This window comes from Phalacrocorax carbo, chromosome Z (genome assembly GCF_963921805.1).
Source record: "Phalacrocorax carbo chromosome Z, bPhaCar2.1, whole genome shotgun sequence".
In the NCBI taxonomy this organism is placed as follows: domain Eukaryota; kingdom Metazoa; phylum Chordata; class Aves; order Suliformes; family Phalacrocoracidae; genus Phalacrocorax; species Phalacrocorax carbo.
The window spans coordinates 6408777-6423198 of record NC_087548.1 but is presented as its reverse complement, the minus strand read 5'-3'; the positions used below and the strand labels follow the sequence as shown (position 1 = coordinate 6423198).

Below are 14422 nucleotides of genomic sequence, written 5' to 3'. Positions count from 1 at the left end.
AGCATTATTAGTAGCTTCTAACAAGCTTCTTGAGAAAGTCATAAACACTCCAAAGCATTTATGAGAGAAAAATCAGTCCAGTAAGCCAGCACAGAACAGCATAGAATTTTTTTTTCTAAATAAGAAAATGAGTTTCAGTCCAAAAGGAAACGGACTGCCAGCTTGGAAAGTTTTAGGAAGGCAAAAAAGTATCTAAACAATGTGAAGGAAGATGCTGAGAGTGGTGTTCAGCGTAAAGATTTACATGTAAGGGTAGATATCTACCCATAACTGTCTGCATATCAGTTAAATTTGGAGAACTAGGCAGTTTGGCAGAAAGCAGATGCCTACCTTTGCTCCACTCAGGCACTGTCTACTCACCATCAAGCTCCGCTCAGGACACTCAGCCTGGTTGACCTGCTAAGACACCCATCAGGTTTGACAGGATGGACAGGAGACCTGTGCCTTCCTTGTCCAGTATCAGGATGTCAGAAGGATGTCCATGGTCACCTTAAATTGCACTGGGTTCCCATTTTGGAAAAGGAGGTCATCCTCTACCAACTGTACAGACCAGACCTCCATTGACTGTGATATGGTGATAATACTCACCTGCAGAAACAACCAACTACAGATAAATCTCAGTAAAGGCATAAAATCTTTGCAGATGCTTGGCTAATTCTTTACTTCAAATTTGTTTCCTGCCCTTTGGCTTACTTTCTTTGCAATGAAAGTTGAGAGCTATACCAAATCTCCTGATTTCACCATGAAGCTTGCAATTTTTCCTGTATTTTTGCTAAAGTTCCCATCTTCAAGATTTCCATCATCAACTAAAATATTTCGGCTTTTCTTTTTGGAAAAAAAAATTGAAAATGGAAATTTAAAAAAGATGTTTTGAAAATGTGCCCTCACAATAAAAATGAAAGACAAAAGATGGACAACAAATATGAATAGTGTGCAAAATGCTTGATTTCTTAAATCTTCTCACCTGAAAGTACTCTCAGGATCTGGAAAGGTCTCAAAGGAGTTGAATGCTTAGGGCTGGAAATACTGGGACTGTATATGTCAGTCACCAGTGAGGCCAGATGAGAACAATCATTTTGTGTGACAGGGTTCTAAGAATTTTTTTGATCAGATGACTGGAAAATAGCTCTCTGCCACTTACCTTTAAGGCACTTGCATCCACACTTTTTAGTGGTGCCGTACTTGGGTGGAATTTGATGCAGCTAGCTTCTCCTGAGTAACTTAGATATTTCATTCCCTTTCTCCCCTTCTTTGGTACCAAAATAATAGCATTCCTCTTTTCTTTTGTCCTCTGTGAATCACAAACTGTAAGTGGGTTTTATTTTTCTTTTTGGTGTGGGGAGAGGGTTACATATGGAAAATGTATTTTGTTTTGTAATTAACGAAAACCAGACTTTGGGAAGCTGGCCATCCAGGTCTTTATTTATAAGAGAGCATATGTCTGTGTTTTGTTTATGACTCACTCCTACTTCTTGCATTGTAACTTGGGTTTGTTTACGCAAGCTCTTTGCTGAATCCAAGCAACATGGTGGTATAAGAGCCAATAATTTATGTTCTCCAAGAGGGGAGGACAGTGAGTGAGGTTTGTATGTTGATTCTGTCATAGCCCATAGCGAGCAAGAGAAGATTCTACCACTTGATGGCTCCTGGTTATCTACAGAAAATGCTGCAATAGCAACTTTATTTAAACTACCACTAGAAGATTAGCCTGTTAGCCATGAAGGGAATGATAACCCCTAAATGACCCTTTCTCGCAATCTTGGCTGCTCTGGAAACTTCAAGGATTTCAAACCCAAATAACTGCTTGAAAGTCAGGTGTAAATTAAGTTTGCAAGTAGATATGGGCTGAGGTTAATTTAGTGGTGTATTTTATTCTTTACTGCGAAGAAATCCTGAACTCCATCATTTCTTTTCCAGCAGTGCAGAATGGATATGTTAGGAATGAAAGGGAGCACCAGTTATTGCAAGAGAAGGATTAATACATTCTCCTTCTCTCACAAAGGGGTAGTTACTTATAATCTGTGTGCAAATCCTGAACTCTGAACAGAGACCATGTTCAGCAAAGAACACTGAGACAATTTAAGAAAAACAAACAAGGTCTCATGTCCTAAGCAAAGAACCAGGAGCCAAGAAATGCTGGGTACTCTTTCCAGCTCTGACAATGACTCACAATGTGACCTTGGCAAGAGACTTAACTACTTTGGACTTCATTCTGATCTAAAGTAAGTGATCTGAACCAGGAGTAAGCTTACTTCAGGGGCCATTAAAGTCAATTATATGACTGAGTAGTTTCATCTAGTATCCGGAGAGGTGATAGTAAAAAAACTCAAGCAGGGGTAATGAATTTGTCACAGGTGAAGTGACCCACACAGCCTGTCTGTGCCCACTAGTTTCAGTAACAAACACTTTTCATACTAACTGGCATCCATGGCAAGAATTAAAGGTGGGGTGAAGACATCAGGAGTTTAGACGTCTTTTGTTGGGGTTTAGAAAGTATAATAGTTACGGTGGGCCAATGTGACAGCTGTGTTAAGCAGCCCTTCCTTCCCTCCCATTAGAGGTTTAGAAATGAGAATGAAGCAAACCCATGGTAAAACACTGCTGTAGAAAAACTTTGTTATTTTAGAAAAGGGGAGAGCTGTACAGGAATCTCTAAGGAGTGCTTAATAGTCAAAGTTGTGTTTTAATCTAGGACAGTAAAAAAGGAAGTAACAGAAATTCTTCTGGGACTGTAATAAATAATATTTTAACCTTCTTTTAGTTGCTTTTCTGCGCAGAGTCTTTTCTCACAGCCATCACTTCTTCAGCAGTCAGATTCAGCCTACTGACTTGAAAGCAACTAGACCTCATGACATTGAAAGCAGGCAAAGGAGGATTTCCATTCACTGTTGTTTCATCTACCCCTGTTTCTGTTCTTTTCTCCCGACAGCCAGCCCACCACTGAAAAAAAGGTTCAAGCGCCGTGAAATCGAAGCAATCCAGTGCGAGGTGCGTAAGATGTGCAACTACACCAAGATCCTGTCCACAAAGAAGAACCTGGATCATGTGAACAAGATCCTGAAAGCCAAGAGGCTGCAGAGACAATCAAAGACAGGCAATAACTTTGTCAAGAAGAGGAGGGGGCGTCCTCGGAAGCAACCCCTCTCCTTTGACGAAGACTCCAGAGACCAAATGCCCGTTCTGGAAAAATGCATTGACCTTCCGAGCAAAAGAGGTCAGAGACCGACTCTCAACCCTTTGATACTGGAGCAAGCAGCCACTCAAGATACAATCATGGCGACTATTGAGGCTGTCATACACATGGCTCGAGAAACGCCACCTCCACCACCTCCTCTCCCTCCTCCCCCTCCTCCTCCCCCTCTCCCTCCACCCCGGACTCCCCGGGTTGGGAAAAGAAAAAACAAGTCTCCACAGGAGGAAGAGGAGGACGTGAAAGTGAAGCGGCACCGGAAGGGAAGAGGGAGCGAAAGCGAAGGCCTTCCTTAAGGCCAGCACACCCTGTCAGATGTCGGGTGCCGGTAGCGGGACGTGCCGGGACTGAAGGACTGGAGGCACACGGTCCACTTTGCCCCTGCGGCAGTACCAGACTCACTCGTCCCTTCGGCGGCTGGAACCCGTCGCGGAGATCTGTGCCAGCCAGGGTTCGCATATTCTTCTTCATTGCTTTGCACCCAGACCCCCAAGAAAAAGGGGGAAAGGGTGCAAGAAATATTGGGGATAAAAGGGGAAAAGGGGGGGTGGGGGTGGGGGGTGTGTGTCAAAGTTGGGGAAAGCGTCTACTTTGCAGTGTTTCCAAAACTAATGAGCATCTCAGCATTGCTGTTCTCATACCGTACCCGGAGGCGGGAAGCCGTTCTCCAGAGAGCTGAACGTTGTCACTAGGGCTGCATGCTCAACTCCGATTCTGTTTGGCAGGCCAGGTGAATCTAAGAGTAACCGTACCATAGTAGAAATCACTGTAAAAAAGAAAAAAAAGAAACAAAAAAAAAGCCAACAAAAAAAAAAGTGTAATTTTCTCAACTGTGATCTTGGTTATAATCTGTTTGAATTTTTTTTCCAGTTTTGTATACCTGCCAGGCTTTGGGGCCACATAACCCAAAATGCCTGATCCTGCTAGAACTATATATTTCTTTCTCATTTACTTGCCTAGTTACAACTAGCTGCAATATAGGCAATAGAAAAGTAGAGCCTTACACGCGTGCACACTCATTCCGAGTGCTATCCCAAGGAATGATGGAATATCATAGCATTTAAAATAAGGTGTACATGGATATTCAGTTATGATAGTACGTTTCTATGAAGCAACTTGGCATTTTCAATGACGTGTGAAAAAGGGTCATCCATCAACCAAGTTGTTTTGATGCTCAGTACACATGAGTAGAGAACAGCAAGACACTTCTGGGGAATAGTTATAGTAACCATGGACAAAATCACCAAAAAAAAAAAGAATATAAAAAAAAATAAAAGAAAAAAAATATGACAGAAAAAATAAAGTAAAAAGATAGGGCCCAAACCTACCAGTTCTTATCACCTGCAATTCCCAGTGAAATTAATGGGAACCCCAGGATCCAAATAATTTACATTGGGTAGCAATGCCTTGATATGTTCTTTTAAAGAAAATAAAGTAGATTGTTTAAAAAAAAAAATAAGATAACAAAACCCTATAGAAAATAGGTTCTTTCTTGGCAATTATTTCTTAAAAAAGAAAAGGAGTAAGTGTTCTTATCTGAAAATAAAAATGTTCAAAGGGTATCACCACTGCAATTGTATTAATGCCACTTTGGACATGTTCTCCAAGTTGTGGTTGCCTTAATAAACTAAAAAAACCTTTTTTTTTTTTTTTTTTTTGTACATAATGTAATTATAAAGCTCTCAGTCTGCATGGATGCAAACTGTGTGTGACAAATCGTCTCTTTAAATGGTCAGTTCAAATTGTACATTTCTCATTCGAGTTGTACGTCAGCCATTGATTTAACTTGGGTAAAATACCCGAGCTCCATTTCCACTGCCCAATTAAAATGTTTAAAACAAAGACTGAACGTGAAGCTGTTCCATTGCAGTAACAATGCTTTTAAAAAAGAAGTTGGTTGTTGACATTTGAAATAGGTACTTTCAACTTCATTTCATTCTTTTTAAAGTCCTTCAGTACACTCAACACCTGGCATGGCAAGATGGATATTAAAATGGGAGGGGGGGAGGGAAAATTCCAGTAGGGAGCAGGGACTGGAAATATTCAATGATTCACAAGCCAACTGCTATTCTCTTTTTTGAGAAATCTTTGAACTGGTTTAATGCTGAGGAAGCTTCAAATAGCACGACACTTAAAAAAAAAAAAAAAAAAAAAAAAAAAGCAACAAACCAACAAAATAAAGTCCCCGCAGAAAAAAAAAAAGTGTTTCTATCTGTTATTTATTTACAAAAATCATATCAAGACTATGGTGTTAAAGGGACACTGTAAACGTACAGCTCGTTATTTTTAGAGACTGATTTTTCTTCTGTGATAGCACCTTAGCTTATTAAAACAATGCATTTGCGGGACTGGTAAAGGGGATATTTTTTATTTTTTTTTTAAAGGCTGGAACAAATCTTGAGATCTTAGCTCCTTAAAAATTATAAAAGTGATGCAGAATTTTGTTTCCAATTTGTTTTGCATCATTTGTTATACTCGTTTGTGCTTTTTTGTTTTCCAATTAATGCAGCTTAGAAGTAAACTGGCTCGTTGTTCATTCTGTTAGAACCGATTTTGATTTTCAGTTCTCTTGAATTAGCACAGTGTTATTGACTGAAGTTGTAGGTCTTGCAGAAAAAATGCTGAAGAGTCCTCAAGTTCCTCCATTCTTCCTTAAAAAGCATTGGTCTGAGGTTAGGTGATTCAGAAATAGTGGTTTTTTTCATGTGTCCTTTGGGCCTGAAAGTAGGTGACATTGTCTTTTAAAATACAATGAAAACTATAAGTTTGGTATTTTCCAGGTAGTTTATAAGCTGCAAGCAGCCGGACAACAACTTACCCTTAGTTTTATCTTCAGTGGTCTCTTTATTAGCATTGACGGACTTTTCAATGTGTAGCGAGTGGAGCAAAAGTCTGAAAGAACAAAATTCTGTCATTGAAGGCCCCTCATGGCTTCAAGGTGTGTCAGACCTCACAGAGTGCCGATAAGGGCTGGATTTGGGCTGGACCTTTCTGGAAACACTGGGATGCAATCCTGCCAGGGAAGGATCACTGAATGTCTGCTGCCTCCCATGCTCCCAGTCTCTGGAAAGAAATGCTCTTATCCTTCCAAAAAGTATTATCCAAATGCTGTTAGAGGCACAGGGCTTAAGGAGCGCATCCACTCGGAGGCTATAACCCTGTGTTTCCTTCACTCAGAATTTCACATAGGGCGGGAAAAAAAAAATCAAGAGGCCCTTTTAGTCTTACAGAAACTAAGGGTAACGTTCAAGACTTGGTAGCTGGAAGCTGTCAGCGTACGATGGGTTCTATCCAGATGCCCAAGATTTGTTTTTTGGAGCAAGAAAGTGCTGGTAGAGTAGTGGTGCTGCAATACAGCCTTGGCTGTTTGTCCAAACAACAGTCCGGTGCAGCTGGTCCTGGCTGGCAGGAAGATTAGCTTGTTAATTTCTGCGAAAGCAGGCTGAAAAAACTGTTAGATGGCACTCAGAATTTGTGTTCTGCATGTTGCGTAGTCTATAAATATGATAAGCAAGTTGCTGACAGAATAATATTATAAGGCGATGTACTACATGCAGATCATAAAGGATTTAGTTTTAGGGCTTAAGGCTAAAATCCCACTCCTGCAGTTTATTACCCAACAATATTCCAGTAATGAGCTTTTTGATATTTTTTTTCCCCCTACCACTAGGAAGATTTACTGAGGAACTCTCTAAATTCTCTCTACACATTACCAAGGACTGTATAAAACTGGGGTGAAAGCCCTTTTGCTTATTAAGACCAAAAAGACCTTTCAAACACCTCAGCTGTGTCACAGATTAACACGCTTCAATAAAAATGTGAAAAAAAAAAAATCACATGGCTGTGAGCCATATGAAATGAGGCCATGGGTTTGCATCTTCTCTGTGGGTCTTGTTTTCCTCAGCCCAGCATAAAACAAAGAATGGGGAGAAATGTGCGGGAAGAGAGGAAAACAAATACAACCTCTTGTGTCTCAAGAGCTTCATACTGCCAGTTTCTTGAGCCCTTCAATATTAAATTTTCTGTGAAGCACCTTGCATGTTTTTGGGTGACTGTCAAAAAAAAAAACCCAAAACCAAAAATTAAGAAAAAAGGAAAGATAAAGAGGCAATAGTCATGAGCCATGAGGGTATCCTATAGCATGGCCCATGTCTCTCCACTTGACAGCAATGTTTTGGACCATTCGTGTAGAATATTCTGTTTGGGTTGTTGCGTTTTTTGGGTAGCAGCTGGTACAATGAAGTGCTGGTTCATCACCGGGGCTTCTGAGTGCTACAACAATACAACAAATAAACAGGAATCGCTATTCTGCACACAAGGATTTCCCCAACTCTTATTTTCACAGGCCCTGATTCAGGACTGCACTTAAGCACATTTAAGTAGTATCCTGAAGAGTAAAAAGAACAACAAATAAAAGACAGGAAATAACCAAAAAACCCAACAGGATGGTTTTCCGTATTGAGAAAACAAACATCATGCCCTTGCAATGCCTCTTCTTTCCACATCATCCAAAAACTGGGGTGCAGCAGTTCTGAGATAATTAGAAGCACATTTCAACAGGGGACACATATTTGAGATCTACTTAAGATGCCTGCCTAGGCTGTATAAAACACTACATAGAAAAAAAAGAAAAAGAAAAAAAAAATTTAAAAACATGAATAGAGCTGCCAATTGGACAACATGGGGAAGCAGTTCAATCCCATGTTGATTTGTTTTATTTTTCTTTTTCTTTATTTTTTTAAGCTATTTCTTAAATAATAAATGCACATGAAGTGTTAAATATGTATATACTGTATTTCAAAAAAAATTAAAAAAATCAAACGAATGGGGCACAAGATTGTTCTATAAGTCGTGCTGGCTAATTTTTAGTTTGTATTCATAAGTGGTTTTTAAAAGCCTTTTTTAAAGTGTAATTTGCATGTTCTACTTTGATTGTATGTAAACATATTTTAGAGCAAAAAATGTATTTGTATTTTATTGAATATAGAGGCAAGAAAAAAACTTGTACATTGTTTGAAATGTTCTTTTTGTAACAGTTTTTATTCATGAAGCATTTTTGTACATTTAAAAATGGATATGGACTTGATGTTCTTTGAGGCTTAGATACATCTGGCATGCTTTAATGTCATGCTCCTTCATCATCTTAGATGTTGGTTTTTAAACATTTTTTTCTAAAACAAAGCTCAGTCTTTTCGCTACCAAATCAGGTTAGCACAGTATAGAGCACTTAACTAAAAAAAAAAAGGAAAAAAAAAAAAGTTAATCCTATTCATATGTTATTCATTGTGTGAAATTAAAGGAATTCAATTCAGTCTAACATGAGTTGTGAATTCTTTTGTCTTATTTTCCATCTGTTTCCCATCACTAAGGAGTTTAATAGCTTTTGGGATACTAATACCATGCATTCACAAGCCCTCTTTATGGTAATGGAGAAAAACATGGTGTGGTTCTGTTCTTTTTTCTTTTCTTTTTTTTTCTTTTCTTTTCATTTTCCCAGAATATCCTTAAAAGTTAAAAATGGACTGTGCCATGGGCCCCACGGACAAAAGGGGGATTCACACTTTGAGGCTGTGAGTATCACCAAATGAACAGCAACCTCTCTGATCCAAATTGAGTCCTCGGGCACCGCTATTGTGGTACTCGCCACCCAGGTGGGATTTCTACTCCCGAAGCAGATGGAGCGTCCCTCTCCAGATCCCTGCAGAGAAGGGAGTCCCAGGGGCTGGGTTATAGACGAGGAGGTGATGGGAGCCAACCGCCTCCTCACAGAGCACCAGAGATGAAGGGCTGCAGGCCAAGGGGGATTTTCCATTCTGTGAAACCTCACGCTGTGCCTATGGGACCAGGAGTTGGTTGTAGCGTGTTTTTAAGTTTCTTTTCCAAGTTGCTGCTGAGAGTGGTCAGCTGCCATTACACAGTCAGCCTCAACATCCACAAGTTCCTCTGCAGCTACATCAGATTTCCCCTTTTTCCTTCTCCTCAGACAGGATCCACCACCTTCCCCAACAGCTCAGCAACCCATGTGTGGAAAGTAAATCTTGTTACCCGGAGAAGGCAGCCATACCCAGGCAGGATAGATAACTTGGTGTCTTCTCATGTTCTTCCCTTCTGAAGCCTTGTGGAGCAGGTTGGCTTGATGCGACCAACTATCCAACAGCAAAGATGACCTCTCTGACCCTGGTATTTTCACAACTATTGCTTTATGTTCCTGGAGGAGAACTGCTCCAAAGGTCTCAAATGTGATGAGGCTCTTTTTTTTCCTCCTCTTTCTTTCTTTAACATATGCATAACCCCAGCTTTTGACAACAGTTTGCAAAAGTGCTGACATCTTTGCTTACTGTTTTTATCGGGCTCTGTGGAGTCACCGCTCTCCAACTCTAACCACATTTTTTAAAAAGGCCTGTGGTAAGATTTCCGTGGAAGCGTCTGTGGATTCTCAAGTTTAGTGCTTGCTGCTGTAGTATCTCAGGACTGATCTTCCCTCCCACCAGCTCTTTTCTGAGATTTAGCTCCCACTGCCAGTGAGCTCTGCTGTACGTTCGTGGTGTCACCTTGCAGACATGATGGAGCAAGGCTGGGAGAGCAGCCTTTGGGAGAGTGAGAGTTGGGGATGTTGGGTTTCTGTCATTTGGGGGCTGGGTGGGTGAGGAACTCTATCTGTGAGTTTTTCATGGTTCTTTTGCTTCTGATCTCTTTTCACCAGACTGTTGACACCATGTACAGGGTCAGAGCACAATATTCCTCACCAGCCTCCTTATGGGCAGGGAGGAGTTTTTGGTCAGCATCTGCGTCTGCTTTCTCAGGATAAAGTCAGGCTCTTGCTAGGACCTCTCTGTGACTGTTTCATCCCTGGTAACTATTCCAGCACCGTCTGCTCCTATGGATTGTACAACCTCTGAGAAAAACCTTTCAAAGTCTTAGAAACAAAGTTTAGGAAATGCACCAAGCTCTGGTAGGTTGTGACTTTTTGGGGTACTTTTTGTTTAATAAGTTATTATTATCTTGTCTCATTTTGCAAGAGTTCAGCATTTTCAAAATTTATTTCAAATACTTTCATTATTCATCTCTGCCCTGAAATAACTGAAAATATTGAAAACAACAAGTGTGTCAGAAACAACTGTCATCAGAAATAATGTTCTTTTCTGATTACCCTCCTTTTTTTCTGGCTATTCTCTGCTTATAGCAGTAGTGAAGCTCTGTGCAAACCTTCTTTCGTCATCGTCCATATTACTGGAGTTTGAACTTTGGATGGAATTTCATATCCATAAGGATAAAGAGATGAGTACTTTCCCTGGGGTCAAAGTGTCATCTTAATTCCCTTTTGATAATGGAGGTTGTTCATGTCCTCTGGGATAAGGAGGCTGGCTGCAGTGACCTTAACTCATCCTTAGCTGGCAGAGACAAGCCTCAACCTCAGCCTCGCCCTCCCTCATAGTACCATTTCCCAACAGACTCCACTACTATCTCATATGTTGAATATATTTTGTATCAAGGAAAGTTTAGTTGGTGCAAATGCCTGCAGCTTCTATGCAAGCTGTGTGAGCTCATGACAGCATTATTTGCTATTCTATAACACAATGCATGCACATAATTTTAGAACAATTCTACTGTTACTAACTAAATAGAAAAAATTTTAAGTGACTTTGAGGGGATCAGTGACAGGACCCTACTCAGAACCCTTCAGTAAAAATCATCTGGAAAGACAGATGTCAAACTGAAAAATATGTGTTTGGTCTTTTATGGGCAATTAATGAACCGCATCACTATTGCGCTAACACGGAAGTTTCAGAGCTGACGGAAAGTATAGAAATCGCAGGGAAGTGTGGAGTATCAAATGATCTATGCGTTTTTTTACTGTGAGCTGCAGGAATAACTGGTGTGAAAGCACCACAGGAGTTGTAAAAGGAGTTTAATAGAATGTTAGTGCAATCATAATTCATTCCATTATAACAATTAACTTTCTCTATAACACAGAGCAAGACCCACTGGTTCACGTTCTCAGTTTATACACATCAGCACTATCAATTTCAAGTGTGTTAAAGCAGTTTGCAGGAGCAAAAGATCTGTTTTCATTTTCCTTATAGAAACTATTCATGCCAAAGTGGCTTTGGAGCAGCACTAGTAATATGATGAAATATGAACTACTGCTGTTTGTTGCCAGCGAGAAATGTCATATTGATAATATAGACCTTTATTAAAAAAATAAAATGTTTAGAAAATTGATTCAGCAACACTAGTAGTCAGATCACCATGGTTTTAGAAGAACTGTGGTGGAAAGAAGAGGAGAAAAGATGTCAAGAATCCCTGTGAAAAAGATGAGACGTAGTCTTGTAAGGATATAGAAGATATTTAAGTATTAACGTCTACCTCTTCTCAGAACTCTGTTGCACTTCAAAAAAATTCTGAAAAAATTCTCCAGGTCCCAGGTATGTGGAGTATATCAGCTCTGCATAAATCAGGCATATACAAAGCCCAGTGTTTCTTCTGCAGTGCTTGAAACAGATGTAGCTTGTATGGCATCTATTTGCCTGGTGGGATTTACCCCCTCCTGGATCTCCCCCAGTTGGTGATGCAAAGCACTGAGCAAGGACCCTATCGTCTCTCTATCCTTTTCCAGGCGATCTGCTTCAGAAGAAGGGAAAAATCTCTGGTATAATTATTTGATTTGCCTTGAGCATCTTTGAAAACACATGAAAAATTTCTTTCCTGTCTCCATTCTACTCACCCACATGCTCATATCTGGCAGTTCTTAAACTGCCCTACAGATGTTATTGGTAAATAACACTCCAGTTGAATCAATGGAAGTTTTGTCATTGACTCAAAGGGAACAAAATTCCCTGCTACATCTCCCTGATTTAGCATGCCACAGTACTATTTGTGGATTCAAATAGCTTTTAGTGTCTTCTGCTTGGTTTGCCTAATAATCTGTTTATATACTGAAAGTACAAGTGTATCAAGCAGAAAAATAGTTAAAAAGGGCAAACTGTGAAAGCCTGTGCAAGGCAAAGGCAAGGAAGAGAGCACATGAAAAGGATCTGCAGGTGAGCATTTTCAGAACATGGCAAGAACACAGTTAGAAAAGGGATGAAAAGTGATCTCTGAAGGAAGCAAATGATGATGCAGCAGAGCTGTAATGAAGATAATGACAAAGGAGGGCACTGCTCAGTTTTCCAGAAGACAAAAAAAGCAGCACATTTCAAGGGGAAGCGATGAGTTCAGAAACACAAAAGGACATTCATTGAAGGGAGGGAGAGGGAGAGGCTGGACAATATGAAGATTTAGGTCATGGAGAGAGTATAAAAATGGATCTTGTGACAGAAGATGGAAGAGGCAGCCTGCTTGCTTACTGGGGCTTTATTGCTGCTTGCTAGGCTGACACAGCACTCATCATTTATCCTCATTAAACAGCTACCATCAGGGCACAGTTAGTGACCATTAGTCCTCAACGCTTTCTCTTTAAACTGCAGATAAATAGATAGTTACTGCAAGAAGTAAAACTTTCTTTGCTCGAATTATTGATACGTACAGTTTTCCAAAATCCTGGTCAAGGATCAACAAATGTCAGCAAAGGTCTGATAATAAAGTCAGTAGCTGCACAAAAGTCTGCTTACAAAGATGGGAATACAGGGAGATGTTCTTTCTGTTATAAATTGACTTACTTCAAAGATATTATAATAATGTTTAGGTGCTATTGATCCCATAGCTTCTCATGGACAATTTATGTGGATTGAATATCTACCCCAAGTATCTGAGGGTCAGATACTTCCACCTGCTATGCATCTCAGCAACTTACTTTCTCACGGGGATGTTAGGCGCTTTGTGCCCAAGAGCAACCCCATTTGTTAAAGGAGGCAACTGAAATGCTGAGGAAATGAGGCCCATACTGTCCAGGTTGTACAGTGCTACCTGGTACTTCCATTCTGAAGGATGACACACAGCTCTGTGTTGTCTGGATATTTTAAGAAGAGTCCATGGATGTAGTTGAAAGGCCTATTAGAGACAAACTTTCCAAACTATGGATCTGGGTGTTTTTTGGTAAAAGTGTGATTAAAACAAAAATGAAGAATCTGGCTTGAACCAGCTATTAGGTTTTTGTTCAGGATACTGTGAGAAGGTGTTTTGTTTTGCTTCATTTTCAAATGGTGGTTCACCAGAACATTACCTCCAGAATGGCCGGGGTGACCCTGAGGAACCCAATCCTATCAGCCAAGAATGACTTTCCTTTTCCTTTCTGAAAAAAAAGGGGGAGAAAGGAGGCATAGCCTCTCTGGGGTTTGAATCACTGTTGTCTCAATTCAGAAAATCACATTAGCACACACTTACGGAAATTTGGGACATAATATAAACAAGAACTTGTATTTAAGCTTTGGCTTAGTCCTACTAACATCGATACGATTTAAACACTTTAAAATTAAGTAAAGGATTAATTACTATTACAAGAATGAGCATTTACCTGACTTCCAATTCCAAAACCTAGTCCCAGTTGGCCAAACTGAAGTTTAATTATTTTATTGAGTGGAAATAGGAATTGATCAACTCCTATTTCAAAACTCCTGTTTTAAACAATCTCACAAGGTGTACCTAGCCCCAGGCCTCAGTTTACCATGAGTAATGCTTGCATACTTTGAAGGACTATTCGTTAATGTTACCAAAAGGCTGTGAATCCCTTGCAGGAAAGGTACAATTTGTACAAGAGAATATCCTTATCGAGCCTTTCATGACAGGACATTCCCTCCAAGTCAGCTTCTTTCTTTATTTCCTTTAACCATGAAAAATGAGGTCATGTAATTTACACAGCAAAGTGAAAATGAATCTTTAAACCAGGGCAAGGATTTCTTTGTCCTTCTTTACTGCAGCCATAGGTTTCTGTCCAGACTTCATTACCTTAAAAAATAACACAAAATCCTTTCTCTTTCTTCAGCTTTCTGTAAGTAGTTCTCAAGCATGTCCATTCACATTGGGATGGTTTCTGAAGGTACTAGCTATATAGTTTTGGATCAGTCATTTATTTATATCTTCACTGATAAGGGTGTCCCAAAACCAACTGCTGTGATATTCAGATCATAGACCAAGCAAGGACACTGTGGGTGAGTCACTGGAGGTGAAGCATAAAGGTTTTTCTCCATCTGCCTTGGATCCAGACAGTGAACAAGAAAAAGAGTATGAAATCCCTGACATGGCAAAAGAATCCTGAATTCCTTCTTGCTAGGTTTCTAGATGTGCGTATGTGGG

The 14422-nt window shown here is 40.0% G+C and overlaps 1 protein-coding gene across 5 annotated transcripts in view; it reads left to right on the top strand.

Annotated features, from left to right (window-relative positions):
* Positions 1-8509, top strand: part of SETBP1 (SET binding protein 1) — a 267333-nt gene extending 258824 nt beyond the window's left edge. For all 5 annotated transcript variants that reach the window (XM_064439310.1, XM_064439309.1, XM_064439306.1 and 2 more), the window contains one exon: positions 2930-8509. In XM_064439310.1, the coding sequence (XP_064295380.1) occupies positions 2930-3486 (557 nt within the window). In that variant the 3' untranslated portion in view covers positions 3487-8509. The remainder of the gene's footprint in view (positions 1-2929) is intronic.
* Positions 8510-14422: the final 5913 nt, after the last annotated feature.